Here is a 22,001-nt window from a genome sequence, read left to right as displayed (position 1 = left end):
TTTATTTTTATTTGTTGCTTTCAATAAATTTAGTGAGTCTCTGATATGTATAAGTTAAAAAGAGCATGGCTCCTTTGATTATCTTTTTGTACTGATCATACCACATCTGTATGTATACGTTATGTTATGACTAAACGTACAAGGTATTTTCTATAAATAATCAATTATAAATGATATTACGGCATATTTGCATTTTAAAACATTTTAGTTCTTCCTAACTTTATTATTGTAATATCATATTTGTTCTATACATCTCAAACTAACACATCTATTTACGTTTATGTGGCCTTTATTAATTCAATTTATTACCGTACGCATATTCGAATGTAAATTTCATGGTGTAATTATAAAACACAAAACACAGTAAGACACAGAAATATTGCCGAAAGGTACATTGTACCTAAATCTAAATTACTCACTATTTACATGCAATAAAATAATTAGACGAACGTATATAATTACAATAATACTATTAAATTATTTATTTATTTATTTCAAAAAACACATCAAACAGCAATCAATTGCCAATAAAAATATGTCTTAAAATAGTTTTACAACCATATAGATATATAGAAAAATACTAATAAAAAGAAACGGGGTCACAAGTCACCAATAAAAAAAATCATTCCCAGCCCAAAGCCAAGCAGATCAATCACGTAAATGCATGCAAATATAATAAAATGATTTTAAATAAACTTAAATTTTGATTGAATAACTCGATAGTAGGATCTTGATGTAACAATGTATTATAAGTAAAAGTAGTAAACGATGAATGAAACCATTTTTTGTGCAATTATCTCTGTTAAACGGAACCAGAAATATATCGTTAGAGCGATAATTTAGTGTATTAATTTTAAGAGAAAATATAGAAAATAGGCCTACATTAGCCACAGTGGATTGAGATTCTCGAATAAAAAAAAGCCTGGTTCTCACGAGAGACTTAGTATCCGGATCGGGAGCTAACCGTTAGCGCTAACCGTTAGCAACTGCATGAGAACGCCCGATCGGTTAGCCAGCGCTATTGGTTAGCAAGTTGAGCGCATTTTTATCATCAAACAATAACTCGTACACGTTTACAATTTCCAGTTTCTTATTGGCCAGTGATTCGATCATCATATTTTTGGTATCCGGATCGGGATTTTCTCGTATGGCGCACGGCAGCTAACGGTTAGCAGGATCCGGATCCTGCTAACCGTTAGCTGCCGTGTGAGAACATAGCCTTAGGATTTGGTGTTCTGGTGGTTTCGAAGTGCATATAGTTTTATGGTCGGAAACAACTCATGGGATTCGGTGGTCTCGAAGTACCATCGGCCGAACACAACACGACGTTGGTGGAATGTGCACCACAGTGATACCACGCCATTTTCTAAGTCACATTTTTGTTAGATAGAGAAAAAAGTTTCTTTTTATTGTGTTAATGGTTCAGTTTTGAAATTTTGACAATGCTTATGGAAATTTACTGAAATGTCAGTTCTTGGCTACCATATAGATATACTGCATCAAGATGGGACAATAATAAAATGTTGTAGTTAATACAACAGTCACCATTATATATAGTTCAATTGACTACAACATTTATGTGAAAACTATTGTACCGTGTTAATATCATGGTACATGTATTGATGTTGGTTTTGCGTAAACTCGCCATGATTGAAATGTTATGGGCATGCGATAATGGTGTAATTTTTGTGACTTTTGTTATTAGTATTATTTTATATTTATTATTAATTTATATTGATAGTCCACCGTGCAGGCGACTGAAGCAAGCAGCAACTGAAAGCTGGACTCTTTAACTATAGTACCGTACTAGTAGGTATGTGGTGTGCTGGAATTTTGGAACCCATTGTCAACGCTACTTAATACCATTGTATGAATTCATTAGTATGAACGATCATATTTTTGCAGTTTATAATCGGTACAAGTGTAATCTTGTTGTTAATGTGTAAACATGGACACTATAGTAACTCTGGTAAAGTTATCATATTACGGAGTTAACATTAATTAAATAATAGTCATTGATTGTAACTGATGATTAATGGCAGGCATGGTTCTGATATATCTTGAGTTATCATTAATTAATGATTTACTATCTTTTGTAGCCAGTAGATAACGTTTGTTTTAGAATAGATTCTGAAACTGAGAAACATTGATTATGTTATATCGTGATAATATGATTATATCCTCAAACCGTTATTAACGTTGTGTCTAGGATTATAATAATAGTAATGAACGTTTATTATATAGTCCTCGTAATCTTTATTCATGATAATGTTATACTGTAATCTTTTGAAACTGGTTATAAATATTTTGAAATTGTGTATGGTAACCAAATGTAAATGTTAATTTTTATTAGCTATGTGTTATTGGAGAACTGGCTACATAGGGTTAGCATGTTAGTAATGTTCACATCTATTGACTTTTGTTGTGATACTTAAATGATGGTTTGCATGCATTTAATTCTAGCGTTTCGTTGTTGAGTGAATTGACTATAGGCGTGAGTGTTAGTTGGTCCCGACTATATTAAAACAAAATTCATACACTTACAAAGAAAAATCATATCAAAACATTTCTCCTTTTGCGAATTGCAAGAAGAGAGTATACGGAACCAAATTAATATCATTATAATGCATATGATTATTGAAATGCATAAACTTAGATTGAATTCTACCAATTTAATACGATGGGACTGTGTTACTGGGATAGATTTGTAAATTAGGCTGCAATAGTCGAAGTTAGTAATAGTTATGAAAATTAATAAAGAGAAAATTAAAAATTGCACCAATACCTTATGTAAACTTTGTAATTTTCAATAAATGATTTTTCTTTTATGGTCTCTGCTACTGTTGGACGTCACGTTGTGGAGTGCAAAATATGACCAACAAGTGGAACAGAGCCAGGTTGTACCGCAGCTTCAACTTTTTATTAATACAGCAACTTGAATGCACCAAACTGAGATTGTTGTTTTCGAAATTGTCCTTTTTTGGATATTACGAAATAAAGAGGGGGCTTATTTTCAATTAATGCTGTAAATTGTGGAATTGCTACTATACGACATTTCTTAACTAAGAAATTCGAAATTTTGTGTAATATTTTTAAAATTTTAACCATGTTGTACAATAAAATACCACTTAATACTGACACGCTATCATAATAATCAAAGATAACGCCAGTGTGTATGTAAATCTCAAAAGCCCGTGGGCGTCTTTTCGAGATCGGCTGCTCGAGATTAAACCCATGGGACTTCTATTACCTGAAACTTTACGGTATGTATAGTTTTGTTTTAGGTTGTATCCAAACTTTAAAATATTTACATATTGCGAGATCTATTGATTCTAAAGCCGGGCACTCACTGCGTCGTACGACAGTCGCGCGACCGTCAGCCGACGAATCCAATTTAGCTTCCTGTGAGCGCTAGATTATTCGACGCTGTTGATTGTCGGTGGCTAGGATCATTAAAAACGATCTGTTGCATGCGCGTCGTTGCGTTGCGTTCTCCATAGAATCCTTTCGGCGAAGACCGCCGGGCGCTTTGAGTGGCCGGTTTAAGACCATTCAAAGACCAATTAGCTATTAATGTTAACCAGGGAACAGTGAATTCCCTGTTCCCTGATATAAACTATTAATTTCCTTGATTTCCACACCGCGTGCATTATTTTGTGGGGAGACACCACTTTTCTTATTTTTCTTGTTCCTTCTCTGTCCCCTTTTTCCATCCATGCACCTCCCCATTTTCAAGGCCAGGTATTCGGTTATCTCAACCACTGTAATGATACTCACGCCAACAAACAGTCCCAACTGTCCACCAATGTCACCTAATAAAAATAAGTAAATTAGATAATTATAAAATATATAAAAAACCAATATATAAAGCTAAAGATAAATAAATCATAAAAAATGTGTCTTAATAATACTGTACTGCAGCTGCAGAAGGTATGCTATAGCTTGCTTGTGGGAAAGGTTTGTTAGCAAATAAAGACTGTCCTATAGCAAAATTCAAATGTATGTTGTTTTTTTTTTAAATACCGACATGGTTTTAGTTTCTTCTCTAAAAATAATGCGCTGTAAAAGCATAACTTCTCCGCGGTGTGATTTTTCTCTGAGAATTGATAAGTAGGAATTTGTTTAAAACAAATTATTCTTGCCAATGTTTAGTTATTGTGGTATCGAACAATTTAATATACCAGTGACAACAACATGAAGAAATAAATGTTCCTATTAGAATTATGCTGGTATTTAGCGTAAATTTCCACAGAAGTGAAATATTAATTATTTCAGTGAGGTATTAGCATATTCACACACGTACCAAAAACCTCTGTCGTCTTATTATCATCTTGCATTCCGTAAAGTTTGAAGCGAATCAGGCTTAACAAACTTTAGTTATCATGTTAACTATCTTAAATTTCTTAAAGAAATATTAATAATACAAATGAGCAAATTGACAAACGAACCAATGAGCAATTAGCATATTCACATATTTACCAAAAACAATAGGCCCATCTTCTTGTTACTTTCTTACATTCTGCCAAGCTTGAAAACAATCGGACTTACCAAACTTTAGTTATGTAGCTTACATTACCTTATTAGTGCAATTTTAATTATGCAAATGAGTAATAAGCATATTCACACACGTACAAAAAACAGTAGGCTCAGTCCTCTTATTACCATCTTGCAATTCTGCCAACGTTGAAACCAATCGGAGCTACCAAACTTTAGTTATCGTGGTAACTAGCATATATTATCCAATTAGTGAAATATTAATTATGCAAATGAGCAATTAGCATATTCTTACATGTACCAAAAACAATAGACTCCATCTTCTTTTATCGTTTTGAATTTTGTCAAGTTTCAAAGCAATCGGACTTACTAAACTTTAGTTATCATGGTGACAAAACAATTTACCCAACAACGACAACGACAACATGAAGAAAAAAATGAGCAATATAGCCCCCGTAGATTCGATCCTTCGGGGAGACTAATAATACAAGTTTCTTCTATACCGGTTATATGTATGCAAATTCATTTAATCTTTATTCACTGAGATTATAAATTTTTTAGCAATACAAATTATCCAATTGGCAGTGGATGTCCTGGTTATCTACTGTAGAGAGAAGTAGTGAGAAGAGGAGCACGCCTACATACTCTTGGAAGCAGCGCTTCCATTTTAGTGTTAAATTTGCTATTCTAACGCAACCATGCGAAATTGTATTATTAGCCTCCGAAATTTCGAATTAGTAATTCGTTATTTCGGATTAGTAATCCGAAAAAACGAATTACTAATTCGAAATAACGAATTACTTAATTCGAAATTTCGGATTAGTAATCCGAAATAACGGATTACTAATAATTTGAAATAACGAATTACTAATTCGAAATTTCGGATTAGTAATCCGAAATAACGAGTTACTAATTCGAAATAACGGATTACTAATCCGAAATTTCGGATTACATTTTGATGATTTTATATACTTAAGTGGCACGAATAGGCTTTCGTACCACCACGCAGTTGGCACAATAGCAAATTTAACCATTATAAGGTATGCTCCTACTATTGACTCACTGAAGTCAGTGAATTCGGCCGACAACTGTCCCATATTTTTGGAGAGAACATAATGCACAATGTTCAGACATGTGCAGTTAAATTAATATGACGTCATTATGTTCAACGTTGTGTTGTCGCAAATCAAAGTCTTCTTAATGTCAGCTCTTTGAGAAGCAAACTTTCATAAGCATCTAGAATCCGCGCTCGGTATTAGAATTTACCAGGAACACTACCCTCACAAAAGCTTGCGATCCCTAGATAGTCACCCAAACCCATCCACCCCAACATTAAAATTTTCAGAGCAGAAAAAATTATGCTCATGTAGCAAAAATCACCCTCATACAACGACCGCTTAATCATCGAGCGATTGCTTTAATTCACCTTCGGACCCCATTATTTTAATATTCCCAGATAAAACACTGTTAAACATACACTTCTTGTGCTTCTTGTTTTCAAATTCCTTAGCACGCTTTATAACCACAATGAAAAGGCGCATTATTTATGCCCAAACCAGTACCAGGTACTTACTCAGTAAGGCTGAGAAGGTCATAGCTTTTGTTTGTTTATAAACTTGTTTCGTTATTACAGGATAATACACATCCAACATAACAACATTATCCCTATTGAGAAAGTATAAAAAGATAAAGATCTTATTCATAATCAGACTCATAAATTTCACGAAAACATGACTTTAATTACAAGTAAATTAAGCCCAAAAAAAGTAAAACTTATTTTCATTGAGGTCCTTGCAAACACAGATACGTAACTTCAAATTTTATCATGACAGACAACAAGCAGTTTAAAGGCCATAAAATGGAATAAAACAGAAAATAAAATGGTAGCAGTCAAAAAGATTAATATACAGATAATGTATGTTTCTGAGTACAATGAACAGAAAATGTTCATGAGTTTAAATATTGGCTGCCGCCAAGTTGAATGGAACTGTCAATCTTTGAACGAATAAAAATATTCTTTCCATTGTACAAATAAAAACATTCATTATTTGTTTTATAACACACCTACATTTAGATTCTTGTCATTTGATTATTTATTCTAAAAATCTACCATTTTTTCTAAATGGCGATTCTTGTCATTTGATATTAATTTTTTATGACCAAATGGAACATTCCGGCGTCTTTTTACCTAATCAAAGGATTGTATTAGGTTGAAGTTATAATATTGTATCCTAGGCGACATGCAATGAGCAAAAACGAATGGAAAGAAAAAGCACGGATGAAATTAAAAATGCATGGTGGATCTAAATTTCCATGATGAGTGACGAAATGGGGTAAATAACCAATGTCACATGATACGAAATCTACCAATCAAATGACAGGGTTCTATTTAGGTGTGTTATAAAACAACATAATTACTACATTTCAAGCATAAAGACAATTACCACAACACATTGCATCAATTTTGTACGATAACCATACCAAATATTTTCAATCGTCATCACTGCCACCATTAGCATTATAAGAATAATTATTGTTATAATAATTATCATTATCATCATAATCATCATTATCCATATCACTTTATAACTATCATCACCTCATCATCACCACCACAATATTCGTAATTATTACCTTATTTGTATTTAGTCATCATAATCATCATCATCACTATTATTGATAATATTATCATTATCATTGTCATCACCATCACCACCCTCATCTTCAATATAATGCTCAATATTATAATCATCATAATCATCGTCACCATCTATCATAAATAATAATTCATCACTTTCCTCCACCAACATCATTATCATCATCACTATAATCCGCACCACCGTAATATTTTCACCATAATATTATACAATTTCTAATCATCGTTGTCGTCATTGTCATCTTCATTCCACCATCACTACTACACCATCATATCTAGAATGGTATATTCCACTACTGTGGCCTAGGGGCACTTTAGATGTACTATTAATCATGAGGTAAAATAACTGAACATTCTAATTTCACATTTGAATTTCTTAATTTGTATATTTAAGTAAGTTTATTATTAATTAAAATTAAAAATTTGAATTTAAAAAAAATCCCCATAAATATTCGGAGGGGTAAATAATTATTTTTTACATAGATCTTTAAAATTGGCTGGCAATCAATTTTAAGGATTTTTGTAGGAAAATGTCTGTAAATCGGTGAGAACGATCTTTGATCTGTTACTCGTTGGAAGGTAATAAAAAGATAATGAGCTGTTTAAAATGTTTTATTTGTAATTTTTAAGGTATTTTACTGTCTTTTTGACTGATAGCGCATCTTTAACGAACTTTTGTTAAAACATACTTTAAAAACTCTGCTGATTCGTTGTAAGCTTCTTGAGTACCGTTACTAATACTGTAACTTGGGATGTTGGCGTATGATAACTTGGTCTCGTAGGAAATGTCTTTGCAGTCGAGGTAGCATTCACACCGAAGCTTATTGTTATTTATTCTATCTGAAATATACAAAACACGTTTATTGGTAAACCTGAAGCTCTGGGCCCACAGAAAGGAATGCACTCTCTCTTTCCTTAGAGTTTAGGGCAGACTGTGCAAGATTATGTTGGGGGGGGGGCGCGTGGGGGCCCGCCACTCCTCCCGCACAGCAGTCTGTTTTACCTTCCTAACATATGCCGGTGCCCATTTATACTTCTGGGTGGAGAAAGACAAACGCAGATAAGTGTCTTGATATATATATATATATATATATAAAAGCACACACAAAATGCTCTACCTTGAAAGCTTGCAGTGTGTCCCTAGCCGGAAGGCCAATTTTCCCAACGTTAACATAATTGGGAAAGGCCAGGGAAACCCAGAATCCCTCCGAGCAAAGGAGCTCCAAGGTGCTCAGTGTGGCATATTTAATCGATTTTAGAGTCTCACATTCTCAAAAATTACATATAAGTTTCTTTCGATAAAATCACTACCACGTAGGCTGGAAGCCGGGCAGTCACTGCGTCATACGACGGTCGCACGACGAATCCAACTCTGCTCCCTGTGAGCACTAGACGATGATGCGACGCTGGCTGCTGATTGTCGATGGCAGTCTGAACAGATCGTCATTAAAATCTGTTGACCGTGCGTCTTGGTGTTGTGTTCTCTGTATAATGGCGTCGGCCGATGTCCATCGGGCGCAATAAGTGGCCGGCTTAACTTTATACAATTTTTTGGCAACTTACCCAAAACTTTGACAATGCAAGATGTATCTCTTGGGTCACAGATTCTTGCTGGACCTTTATACCTATTAGAAATAATATGTGAATGTGTCATAATCAGGCTCGCAGCCAGGGGTTGTTTTTATGATTTGGGAAACCTCTCTTTTTCAGTAAACCCCCCACCCCCTAATGAGAGCAGTTTCACTGTTTTGGAATCAAATTGCAAGTTACCTCCCTTGAATCTAACACTATAAACACAAAGCAATTAGTATAGTCATATTCCCCAGATGGACATTTGTTTTTTAGTGGTTCTCATTATTCTACATTAAAATATGAGATAACTGCCTGAGTGGCACTGTTGCACTTGTATTATGTTCATTAATATCATTGTTATTATACACAGTATTTATTCAAGTAAAGGCCATTTGTCGTTGAGGATGGTTTTTGAGGGGAGGGGATTTATTCGAGAAAGGCGGTTTTGTTTAAAAGCAGAACGGTTATTCAAATAAATACGGTATATAAACTTTCACTCATACCTTTCAGGCTTACAGCCACACTGTTCAGCAAAATGTTTGAATCGGCACTCCATTACGCAGTTTACATACGAGTACGTTTTGTAGTAGTTTAACTTCTGATCTTTCTTGCATTGACCCCATGGCTCTTCCAGGGTATCAGTCTAAATCAAGAGCATATAAATGTAATAATAATAATTATTATTATTATAAAATAATAATTTAATAATAACTATAGGAAAATATTAATACGGTAATAATAATAATAATAATAATAATAATAATAATAATAATAATAATAATAATATCATGGGTCTTATTAAGGTAATATATATATATATATATATATAATATATATTGAATAAATGTAGTTGGCAATACTAGCAACGTACAGTGCTCGATACACGTGATAATGCAGAGCATGAAACAATCTGTAGAGTGATTATACCAAGTTCTACTAGTTCTACATTTTCAATATAATAATTATATATATATATATATATATATATATATATAACACTATAATATATTATATATATATTTTATATATATTATATATGTTATATATATAATATATTATTATACCATGTATTATAGAACTATATTATAATAGTAATAGTACGGTATTGTACAGTACAATCCGAAAAGGCTGAGTAAAGCAATTTTGTTTAATTAAACGTTGGATTAAAGGCTTAGAATAATGGATTGTATCAGCATATCAATAAAATTATTGTTCAATATCGACTTTAAAAGAAAATTCAATAAAAAATCATATCATGTTTCGTTGAAGTTAATGTTTACAATAATGTAAATATACCCTACAGCTGTTGTCTGATGTAAAACCCATGAATAAAACCCCAAGATGTTTTTATTTTTTTAATTTAACAATGCTATATGTTTATACCTTATAACTTTTTTCAGGAGCTTTTTATTCAGAAATATATGTCGGTATCACAGAGAAAATATTAATGTGACACTGGCAAATTTGGCTTCTTAAGATAATTACCACGGACGTTCGGCAAAAATAGCATTTTTAGACTTTAAAAAATGGTTTTTGGAGTGTTCGTGTATTAATTCTTTAAATATAGGTCTATCCAGCATCTTGTTGAAAAATAGGGCAAAATATCCTATAGCATTTCTCAAGCAAATGATATCATCCCACTCGAGATTTCAAACTTTTAAGAAAAAAAAACTGAGGCTATGTTAAAGCCATGTAGATTACCTTATAAGAGAATAAAACACGCCTATTCCGAAAAGATATATGTGACACCGGCATACCCGGCTTCTTATTTAGGCGGGTGCCTATGCATAACCTGCAGAACCGTTCCTGCAGGTCATAGATTTCTGCCGATTAATTCTTTCCCTTACTAATAACATCGTTATTAATTTTAAGGTTGCAATTTTTTTATTTTTTTTTTTAGTTTTTTTTCTCACCCTAACATTCGTCATGGCGAAGGTCTGATCCGCGCGTTATACATGGCTGTAATATTTTAAAATGCCCATATACGTAGAAAACTCACGAAGCTTAGATCCTATATAAATTGATGGATGAGATATTAAATTTGCTCTACCTCATATACATATACATCAGCAAAAGCATGCTGACCGGTACCAATAGCAGACCCTCTAGTGGACACGAGAGGGGGCGTGTCTTGTGGGTGTACTAGAAACTTCAATCCAGCTTCCAGGTTACCACCAAGTTCAAAGGTCTCTGTATATTCATACTGAAATCATAGTAAGCATAATGTAAGGAAGTTAGATTATATATGCTTCATTCAAAAATCACAATTAGTCATAGACTTGAACTTACAAGTAAACTTCCTTCTCCAAGGGTCCTGTGACTAAACTACCAGGTAAACCGGAGGCAGCATAATATACTCTCGTCTGTCCACAACATGGGTCGCATACAGAGGTGGATCCAGTAATTTAAAAAAGAGGGGCATAAGGAACTTTTACAGATGGAGGGCCTACAATAGACCACCTCAGCCCCACTATGGTTTGTAATTAAATGTATGATTAATATGGCGCCAACAGATGGACGGAATTGGCACTCACAGACTTATAATGTCAGGCTTGAGAGAAAAAAAGTTTGATATGTTGTAGAACTGATTTTTCTAAGACACAAAAAGCATATTTGACGAAAAACTCGAAAGCAGTTATATTATAAGTGGGAGGGGGATGGGGCGTAAACACCCTTATTTTTCTACATTTCCCCCTGTTTTTAAATATTAAACAATCTGTATCTCATTAATCGCTGCCCAGTTTTTCATCAAATATGGTTCAAATTCTGTGTCTTAGAAAAACCAGTTTCTCAACATATAAAAACTTTTCCTCTGGAGCATAATTGAACATAATTTTATGTTTTTCTCCATTTTTTTTCTCATAATTCTGACAAATTTAGGGTGCGGAAGGGTTTTATGAGAAAAGTTGTAGGACCCACCATCTGTAAAATCCTCTTCCTGGTCCCCGTCTAATTCCTGCATCCGCCACCGAGTAATATTGATGTTGCCGCATTGTCAGTTTGTGTACCGTACTCAGAAAAACATTCGATATGGTAAAGTCATTAAACATTAAGCAAATTGATATGGTATGGGGGTCTTTATTATTCAATTAATGCCTTTCAAAATCTTCTCTCAGAAGGTCAGCATTTGAAATTTGTTCCAGAGTGTCAATCCGATGGGCGGAGCTCAGTGAAAAGGTCCACTCTTCACTTTTGAGAGGGATACGCATGCACCAATCACACACCCCTGGATACAGGCCTCGATTATTTATACATCAAAGGTTTACTTAGTGATTTAAAAATCTAAAGGTAGAGAGTGTCAATCAAACTTTTGTGGACCTTAGCAACAATAAATAAGGGGTGGAGCTTAATGGAAAGGTCCGTTGCTCACTTACCTGGGCCACATTTATCATCAATTGTAGTCCACTATTACGTCCTGGTTGAAATTGCTTCAAGCTGCTGCCGCTCGCTCCATTGAAGGTCCAACAGCGACCGTAGTCGGTAATAACACTTGTAAAATTCTATAAAATATTGATTGACAGGTAATAATTGATTGACATCCCTGAATTATATGATACCGGTAATCAGTGGTAACCAATGAGAGGTAATGATAAAAATAAAGACTTTTCCCACTGTGTTCGCTAACTTTCGAGATCTCCTTTTTCCTTATTCACTTCCCATCGCTGCTCTCCTTAAATCATTAATCTAAATTAACCTTTGCATCAAAATAATAATAATAATAATAATATTGATAATAATAATAATAATAATAATAATAATAATAATAATAATAATAATAATAATAAATGATAAAAATCATTAATTAAAATAAAAAATAGTAATTTCTAACTAACCTTTGCATCACAAGTTTTACCCCGGAATTTACACGACCACAGCGTTTCAGCATCAAGATCAAATCCGGCTTTTTCCGTAAATTCTGATACATTGAAGGATGTTGTGTTAAGCAACTGTCCACACTTATCTATGTATTGAGTGAATTGCCCACTAAGATCCTCTATCCCAAGAATGGTAGCACAGCCATAATAATCCTCTTCAGTTTTGGATATCTTAGACCGACGGTACCTTAAGAGTGAAGAATAATTAATAATTCTTTAATACACTGTCATAGTCAAAGCTTTTTATATCTGAATCTAAATTTAGTTATTAAGTCATCATCTCATCATTACTGTCATCATCATCATCATCATCATCCAATTTGTTATTTCACTCTTTATCCTGTACAGGTCGCCCTCTAACCAAAGACACCTCCTGCAATTAAGACCTATTTCCTGTGGTCCCAAATCAAAAAGTCTTTTATCTTTATTATTCTAATTAGAGACTAATAAAGACCATGAAAGCATCTGTCACGGAAGGGCTCTTTAATTGGAGGGAGAAATGTACTTGCTAAGGATGTAAATTCCCCTCTCCACCTCTCCCAACCCCTCCTCCTTACCCCCTCCCCAACCCAAAACAAAACTAATAACAATAAACTAAAACATGTTGGCAAGCATTACGGTACTAATTCAATATTACTACCTAGGACCTTTCTCTATCCTAAAAATCCCAGTCATTAATCTTAGACACTTAAATTTTATCACCGATCCTGGAGTTTACAATTATTTTATTGTAATGGCCTTTTTCAATTGTCATTTTACTAATCTTTATCGATTTTAAAATTGATGTGAATTTCAAATGTCTTCTATATTGTATTGTATTTTTTATGTAAATTTTAAGTGTCCCATGTTGTCAAAGAAAAAACAAATTTGTTAGTGTAATGTTGGAAAATAAAGGTTATCTCTCTTATTTTGAATTAGAAATTTAAAAAATATAATTTATTTAAAAAAAGTAATTAATATAATAGAGAACGAGGGCAGACTATGTTTGCTTGACTGAAAGCTTAAATATCACAAGTACATTTATGGGCCTGCAATGACGGATAATCTATACTTGTGCAATAAATCTGACTGACTCCAATCCATTAAGTGGAAGTTAAATCGATACCGAGAAACTAGTCAATAACAACTCACTTATATTACAGAATATTTAATATCCTGTGGTAAAATTGAGTCGTCATTAACTTTCACGGATATTAAATCTACTATCTGTTTATCTCACCATTAGTTTTTTCACCCATATAAATATTTTTCCTCAAAATGTCATCAGTAGAATATAATTGTTCTAAATATTTACAAAATTCACATAATAATAAATATATATATTTTTTATATATAAGATAAATTTAAATTTTTTATGTAGGGAAAATGAACAGTTCCCAAGTTTTATTTAATTTATATATGTATGTATATATGTATATAGGCCTATATATGTGTGTATATTATGTATATATGTAAATTTAAAAAAAAGTGTTATATAATACGGAGTAGACTTTTCGAACACAATTTATTTCAACTTGAATATTTCAACCTGTCCTCAGGTCCTTTATACTATCGGGCCTGTCTCTTATACACATCTAGATGTGTATAAGAGACAGGCCATAACCTCATCTATTTCATATGGTGTACGGTTTGTGATGGGGTATGTTATGTCGGGGAGACAGGTTGCTCCTTTAGAAGCAGGTGTAATAATCATAAATCATCGATTTAAAACAAATATAATTTACCGATTGCTAAACATTTTAATCAAAAGCGCCATGATATTAACTGTATGAAATTCATTTTAGTTGCTAGCGGGTTTAAAACCCTCAGTGAAAGGCGTTGTGCTGAGCTGAGATGGATACTTAAACTTAAAACACATAAGTCAGGTGCTAATAAAGACCTTGGATTCATATCTGACTTCACTTTCGCTAATAAATAAATATATATTTTTGTCCATCCGTCATATTTTCATCCATCTAGTCTATCTCTTCTATTTCACAGTTTTTTTTATATTCACTTTATTTATTCGTTTTATCTTCCCTTATTCATCATTTATATTTTTATATCATATATTATATATTTCTTTATTCCTTTTTTGATAGTTATGTGTCCACATGACATTTTATTTGACAGTATTATATTATTATCATCATCATATTTTTGTTGTTTATAGGCCTATTTCCTTGTTTACCATTCATTAGATTTGCCACATCTGACCAGTTATTTATGCCAACTTGCTTATGTCAGACTTAAGGCCTCCTTATAAACTATTGCTAGTGATAAGACTGTGTAACCTATTGTTTATAGATCTGGTGATTAATCACCCATTGTATAGTTTTATGTATTCTGTTAAGTTTCTCATTGATACTCATGCGCTGACGAAGGTAACAGGAGTTGCCGAAAATTTCGCAAATAAATATTTCTATGTCTCCTACAAGTCAAAGTATCGTAGCAGTTTAATTTGTCTGCGTCTACCTACTGATTTATTCCTACGATGAGACATACGTGGATCCACATCAACAACACCGATTGAATATGAATTTATATATATATATAAATATATATATATGTATATATATATATAAATATATATATATAATATATAATATATATATACATATAATTTATATATACATATTTATACATATAGGCCTAATATATAATAGTTACTATGTTCGATGTGATAAAAAAAAAACCACTTTTAGAATGTTGATTTTTGCTAAAATATACACGCTTTTTTGTAGTGTGTTTTTGTGTAAATTGTTATCTTAGTTTTGTTAACATTAATTTACCTTCAACGTTTTATACCTCAATTAAATACATAAATAAATGAATACGGTACCGTACACACTCCAATAAATAAAAATGCACTTTTAAAAGGGGGTATAGGACCAGGAATGACAGTTTAGTATTAGGATTATTTTTAGTTAGAAATTATCAATTTTCACAAAAAAAAAAGGTATAGCACGAAAAATATGATAAATTTGGCTTGTGAGGGTCTAAAAAATGAGAATGCGGAACTAAATCCCTAATTCAATGAAATCTTAACGGTCATTTTTAGTATTTTAACCCACTTAGTAGAAGTAATTTGCTGCTTGTATCCGCACAACCATCCCCCTCTCCCCAGCCTACGCCCCATGTTGTGTCCTCCCTCTCCACTTCAGTCACACAAACGTTCTTACCTGTTAAAGTTGCATATCGTAACAGCCGGAAATGTCACTTCTTCAGGATTTTCAATTTTTATTTCTGTATTGACGTTGTATTGAAAGTAAATAATAATCCTTTCCACAACCGCAGTCCCACAAGACACCACAGCTACTACTATGATTATTACCCAGAATAGCTTGTAACTGCAGCCTCTCTTCTCGGTTAAGCGCTGCACCCCATGCATTGACGTCTTGGTTGCGAAATCATAATCAAGGGCGTCTTCGCTGTCGGACATGTTGAAATGTTGTGAGGTACCTATAAGAATAACTCTGTAGTATAAAACCAACAAAACCCTCTCAAAACCCCCTAAAAATAATTATCCCGATTGTATTTCTCCAAATTTCCAAATGACATAATTTTGTATAGGTAATATAGACTAATTATACCACCAAATATCTGGTCTTTGTAATGCTAAATTAAAAACTACATATACAAAACTATGAATTCGTCAACCTTCTTAGACTAAAAAAACGTGTTCCTTCATTTCGGTCCGTTATATTCAATTTGAAACACTGAGCTGGTAACAGAATGACGTGTTATGGATAAAAACATTTGGATGTTAAACAAGTCGAAAGAAGTGAAGTGCTTAGCAAAGGGAAATATTTAAAAAATAAGGGTGATCCATTTAATAAGGTATGTATAAAACCAGATATCCGTCCCATATTTCGCAAAGAGGCTCGTATAAGGAAGGTTGTACGGGAGGAGAAAAATAAACCTTATTTGGTTAAAATTGCAATCGTTGGGCGATTTATGGGTTGCTGGTTGCTTTATCCCTCCCCAGGATTCACCTTATTTTGATGCTCAAATAACGTCTAGAAGTGAAAACGGATGATGTCTTTAAAGGCCAACTCAGACAGCGTCGGCCGACGCAGCCCGACGCGATTTGTTGTCGCGTCGGGTCTGTGTGAGTTGAACGCGGACGCGATGGTGTGCGTCGGGGGTAGTCGCGTTGTAGAATATTAAACGTGTTTAATATTTCTCAAGACGGCTCAAGACTGTCCCCGACGATAAATCGGGTCGGGCTGCGTCGGCCGACGCTGTCTGAGTTGGCCTTAAAACACACTGTAAGAACTTACTTAATCCGAATGATGCAGAAAATATTGACTAACCCATTAACTCTCCGTATATACCTTTGATTGACGATGATTTAGCATTGATGAGGTTTTATATGTTACAGGATCGTTAAAAGATAAAGTTGGATCTTTACGTTTTGTAACTCTTAATGTATTGATCACCTTAATGTTTGTATTAAATGTGATATTTAATACTGCGTCAATGCCTGTATCATGGGGAGTATGCCGTCTCATTATGCTCTTAAAGCGAGGAGATCGTACGGATCCAAATAATTACCGTGGAATTAGCGTTTGTGATGCACTAACCAAACTCTTTGAAATTTTGCTTAATAACAGACTTGTTTTATGGTATAAGCCTATGAATGAACAAACGGGGGAACAAAGGGGCAAAGGTTGCTTGGGACAAATTATGACCTTACGTTTTACTAATTGATTATGCGAAGACAACAAGTGTAAATTGTTTCTTTTATTAGTTATTGGTAATTAATGGTAACAAACAAGATAACAGTACAATCAGGGTTGAGAATACTGTTATTGAGTCATATGATTCATATATGCATTTAGGATCTCAAAGTACTGGACAGGGAACAATCAAGTATGTTATTGATGCACATTTGAAAGAGAAAAAATCAATTATTAAGTTCGGTGCATTTTTAAAAAGAAATGCTAACTTACCATTTATTTTTAAAAAGAAAATAGCTGAGGCAGCAGTAACGTTATCGTTATTGTACGCTAGTGAAACATGGTTAGGAGATGGGATTGCAAACTCATGTCTATCTTTGTATATGAATGGGGTAAAACCACTCCTAGGAGTAAGGATGCAAACCTCCAGTGAATTATATTTGATTGAGGCTGACATGCCAAGCTGTGCATTTCGAGTGAGAGATTCTCAAAAACGATAGTTAAAGCGTAATGTTGTGAATAATCCGAACCCTTGATCATGCTCCACTTATTACCGCTCTAGGTTTGCGTCGTTCTTTGGACTCACCGATGTCACGACATATAAACACTGTAATTTCAGATGTAGGTGTCTTTTATGATGAGATGGTGCGCTTGAGAAATAGCATTGGATAAAACAACAACGCGATTTAACCAGTATAAAGCGTTTAATACTGAGCTCATACGCAAGCACTAATTCATTATGTCGGGATGTTCAAGAAAATGAACGAATTGTATTATCACGCTTTGTTTTAAGTTCCCATTATCTTAAAGTTGAGACAGGTAGATGGTCTCAAATAGAAAAAGATAAAAGAATATGTAAGTGTAAAGAAGGTGTGCAAGATGAGAATCATAATTATTGTATTTGTTTGTAAATTTACAGAGGAAGTTACAACTCAAATTAGAAATACTTACCGTAATGTTAATGAGGTCTTGTTTGGAACTGTTCTTCCACAACAATTATTGTCCCATACTGTTATGAAGGCAATGGAAATTTCCCAAATGTTAAAAAAAAAAATGTATTTATTTATGTATGCCGGACGCACTGAGACATCGGATGATTAGTGAATTTTAATGTATTGTATTACAAAAACGTAAGTACAATAATGACATATTGATTATTACTGTTTTATTACAGAAAATATTTCAGCCGCTCCAAGTTTTTTTTTTTCCTATTCTTCCTTCTTAATTTATTCTTTAATACTATGCAATTTTATTTTTATTCATAATTAAACGATTACTTACACATACATTCATTATTTTTAAATTACACATTTTTTTCGTTTTAAGGTTGGACTCTATGATTACATTGTGTCTGTATTTAAATTTTTTTTTCTATGTCAATTTGAAGTTGGAGATAAGTCCTGGTCTCAACCCTCTACAACAGTAGGGTTTAGGTGTCACCACTTTCCTTGATTAGTTCAGAGCAGCTGCTGAAACTGAATAATACTTACTTAAGCCTTGACGGACCCTGACTTATTTGACTAGTATCCTCCATTCTTCTCTATCGGCCATTGCCAATGGGAGGATATCTCTTGGCAGTCCGGTATCATTCTCCAATACATCTATGTATGTTTGCATAGGTTTTTCTGATTTCGCGTTTCCATGTCTTGAATCCGAGAATAATAACATCAGAAATTATTTCTTGGCTATTAAGTTTGCCATGTCCAGTAAATCTCAGACGTCTGATTCAAAGTGTTTCGGAAATTCGAGGTATAGGCCTAGCTAAGGAGCCTTAAAGATTGTCATTACTAATTTTCTGTTGCAATTTGATATTCATTGCTGCTTTAAGTGAATGTGAATGGCAGCTATCAATTCATTTTTCAAGCGTCTTTGTTAATGTTCAGCTGTCTGAACCATATAGGAGAGCTGTTTCAACTGTGCCTCAGAATAGTTGAAACTAGATAGCATTGTTTATACTGGATTTCCATATGCTATCCGTTGTTGAGTGCAGCCCATGCTCTTCCTTTTCTTATTTCAAAATTTCTAATAGTAGTGTATATAAGGCTGCCTAGATTTGAAGTAATGTAAACTGCAGGATATCGTCTACTTATTTGATGGTTCATCGTTAATCCCAAATTTTCATGGCATTCTGTAGCCAATCTGGAGGCAGCGGGTACATGGGTGGTGCCAGCCAGGGCCCCCCGTCGGGGAGAGCTGCTCCCCCCCCCCTCGTCGGGGAGAAAAATCACATTTCGTCGGGGAGAAAAAAAATCTATGTATTTTCTACATATTAGTAGACTCAAAAATCGATTAAATAATCCTTTGAAACCCCTAAAGGACCACTTTCGAAACCTTTTAATCGAAGCACGACCACGCCCACTTTGCTTCCCTAGGGGAAATCTGACCCCCTGTCGCCACCCCTGGTGGGATTAAAAAGCAGTAAGGAGCTAAAGTATCATTTGCAGAATTCCTGTTGATATAATTATTGAACAATTCTGTCTCTCAGTCTGGAGACAAAACCTTTGCTTTTGTGTTATTGTTTTGATTGCATTAACAATTTTCCATATCTCTGCCGGTATATCATCAAGTCCACTAGCTTTATTGTTATTGCACTTGTTGATGCAGATTCTAAGTTCATCTAATGTAAATGGTCCTGTTTCTATGGGTTCGTTATGAATTTTCTTAATTGATTCATTGTGAGAAATCTGAGGTGGATTAAAGAAGATTTTGAAAATGGTTTTTCCAAAGAGTTATCTTTCTTTTTGGTTACTTGCACACAGTAACCAAAAGGTTAGTTCATTTAAAACTTTATGCAATTCTACTTTTTTATTGAACTACTGTTCTTTTAATTTCTCTGATTTTGTTATTAATTTAATGTTTTTTGACCATTTTTATACGTGTTCTTTAACTTTTCTATAGCTTTTTCATGTTGTTCACTATTAATATAGTTTGGATTGATATTCCTATTCGCATTTATATCTGTTCTATTTGCCTAAAGATTGATTTTCCCAGGGTTGACCCATATTTTTTATTCTTTTCCTTTTTGGTATGTTCAATTTGGTCGATTTATTATGTGCTAATATAATGTTATTAATGTATAGAAGTTGCCGTTTTCTTATTGTCTTTATTATTGTACACTTTAAACCTTGATTCAACATGTTTTTGATATTCCATTTGTATGTCTTTGTTTATCAGTAAACATTCCCCAGTCATATCTGATTTTTGCTTTTATTCTGGTATGTCCTAAGACTAAGTATAAATTTAGTAGTCACTATTCTATGATCTGAACCAATAGTTGAAAATGTATTAAAAGCTTCACGATCTTTAGCTTTATATCTCCATTTCCTATTACAAAGGATATAGTCTGTTTGAGCAAGCTGTTTTATAGGTGAGGTGATGTATAATGTTCACAATTTTCCTTGTTTTTTCTGATAACTGATAACTTGTGTTCAATGCTATCATATCACAGTTTCTCATTAAATCATTTAAATATTTTCTATTCCGATTACTTTTCTTATGAGAAGTAAAAATAGGCTTCAGTTTTTCCTAGCTGTGCATTCATATCACCTCCTACATTTGTCATGGTGTGGGCAGGTTTTGAACGAATAGTATCAGCCAATAGGCTATAAAAATCTTCGGCAGCCGACTGGACAGTTTCATTAGTAGGACTGTAACAAGATATAATAGCTGTGCATGGATTTCCGTTAAGATTTGAAATAATTATTCTGTCATTATTTTTTTCGAATTTATTTAATGTTTTATAAGGAAGAGGACTGAAAAGAATACCTACTCCACCTTTGGAGGCATTTTTATTGTTTTCCAAACTGATGTGCTAATTAGCATCCATTCATTACTTACTTTATAATATTTAACATCCTTATCATGTATAAATATAATGCTTCTGAATACAAACAGCATCAATATTACATATTGATGCTGTTTGTATTCAGAAGCATTATATTTATACATGATAAGGATGTTAAATATAATGCTTCTGAATACAAACAGCATCAATATTATGTATTTCACAATTTGCTAGTAACTCATTGAATTTGCGCTAATTTTGAACATGTTCAAAATTGGCGCCACAATTTTAGAGCTGCTACGAGTAGGTATGAGTTCTCCCCGAGCTTCCCAAATTGCAATACGAGTTTTTGCCGAGTTCGCCAAGCTAACAACTCGGCAAATTCTTCGTCACTCCTATGCTGAAAAAAAACCCTAGTGAGAGAGGGTCTTAATCAGCAGCTAAACTTCTGGTATTAAATGAAGAAACAGACACATACTGTGTACATTTCAAGAATTGTAAAGATTTTGCGACAGTAATCCACCTTTGTTTTAAATCGAATATGCCCCTATTAAAATAGGGGCATATCCGATTATCATTAGTATTTATTGCTAACTTTGGCCTTTTTAAGAGTAGAGGGTAAAGAAACAATTTTTACGTTGATTTTTCTGAGAACTTTATGGAATTCCCCTATCACATCAAAGGGCCCGGCAGTTAATATTGCACTGGGGCCCGTTTGCACCCCACCTCCCAGGTAACAAGCCCATAAGGGACCCATATGGTGCCCATATGCAGATCTATATGGGTACCATATGGGCTATCCTTGAGGAAACCTCCGGATTCTGCACCCAAGTTCCATGTGGGACCCATATGATTTAGCCCACATAGCCCAGATATAACCCATTTGGGGCCCATATGGAACCCACATGCATTTTTACATGGGTGGTATATGAGTTTCCCATATGGGACCTATATTTTCC

General features: G+C 33.7%; 1 protein-coding gene across 1 annotated transcript; it reads right to left on the bottom strand.

Annotated features, from left to right (window-relative positions):
- LOC117116316 (acid-sensing ion channel 5-like) lies at positions 1-18,267 on the bottom strand. The gene is made up of 10 exons (XM_033260337.1): positions 18,210-18,267; positions 15,759-16,038; positions 12,556-12,784; positions 12,097-12,222; positions 10,773-10,925; positions 9,226-9,365; positions 8,714-8,775; positions 7,840-7,990; positions 6,068-6,159; positions 1-3,812 (listed from the first exon to the last, which is right to left on the bottom strand). The coding sequence occupies exons 2-10, from the start codon at positions 16,016-16,018 to the stop codon at positions 3,577-3,579; spliced, it is 1,449 nt and encodes a 482-aa protein (XP_033116228.1). The 5' UTR covers positions 16,019-16,038; positions 18,210-18,267; the 3' UTR covers positions 1-3,576.
- Positions 18,268-22,001: the final 3,734 nt, after the last annotated feature.

This window comes from Anneissia japonica, unplaced genomic scaffold (genome assembly GCF_011630105.1).
Source record: "Anneissia japonica isolate Jap-2015-1 unplaced genomic scaffold, ASM1163010v1 scaffold287602_len1038180_cov171, whole genome shotgun sequence".
In the NCBI taxonomy this organism is placed as follows: Eukaryota; Metazoa; Echinodermata; class Crinoidea; order Comatulida; family Comatulidae; genus Anneissia; species Anneissia japonica.
This window is presented reverse-complemented; position numbering and strand designations above follow the sequence as displayed.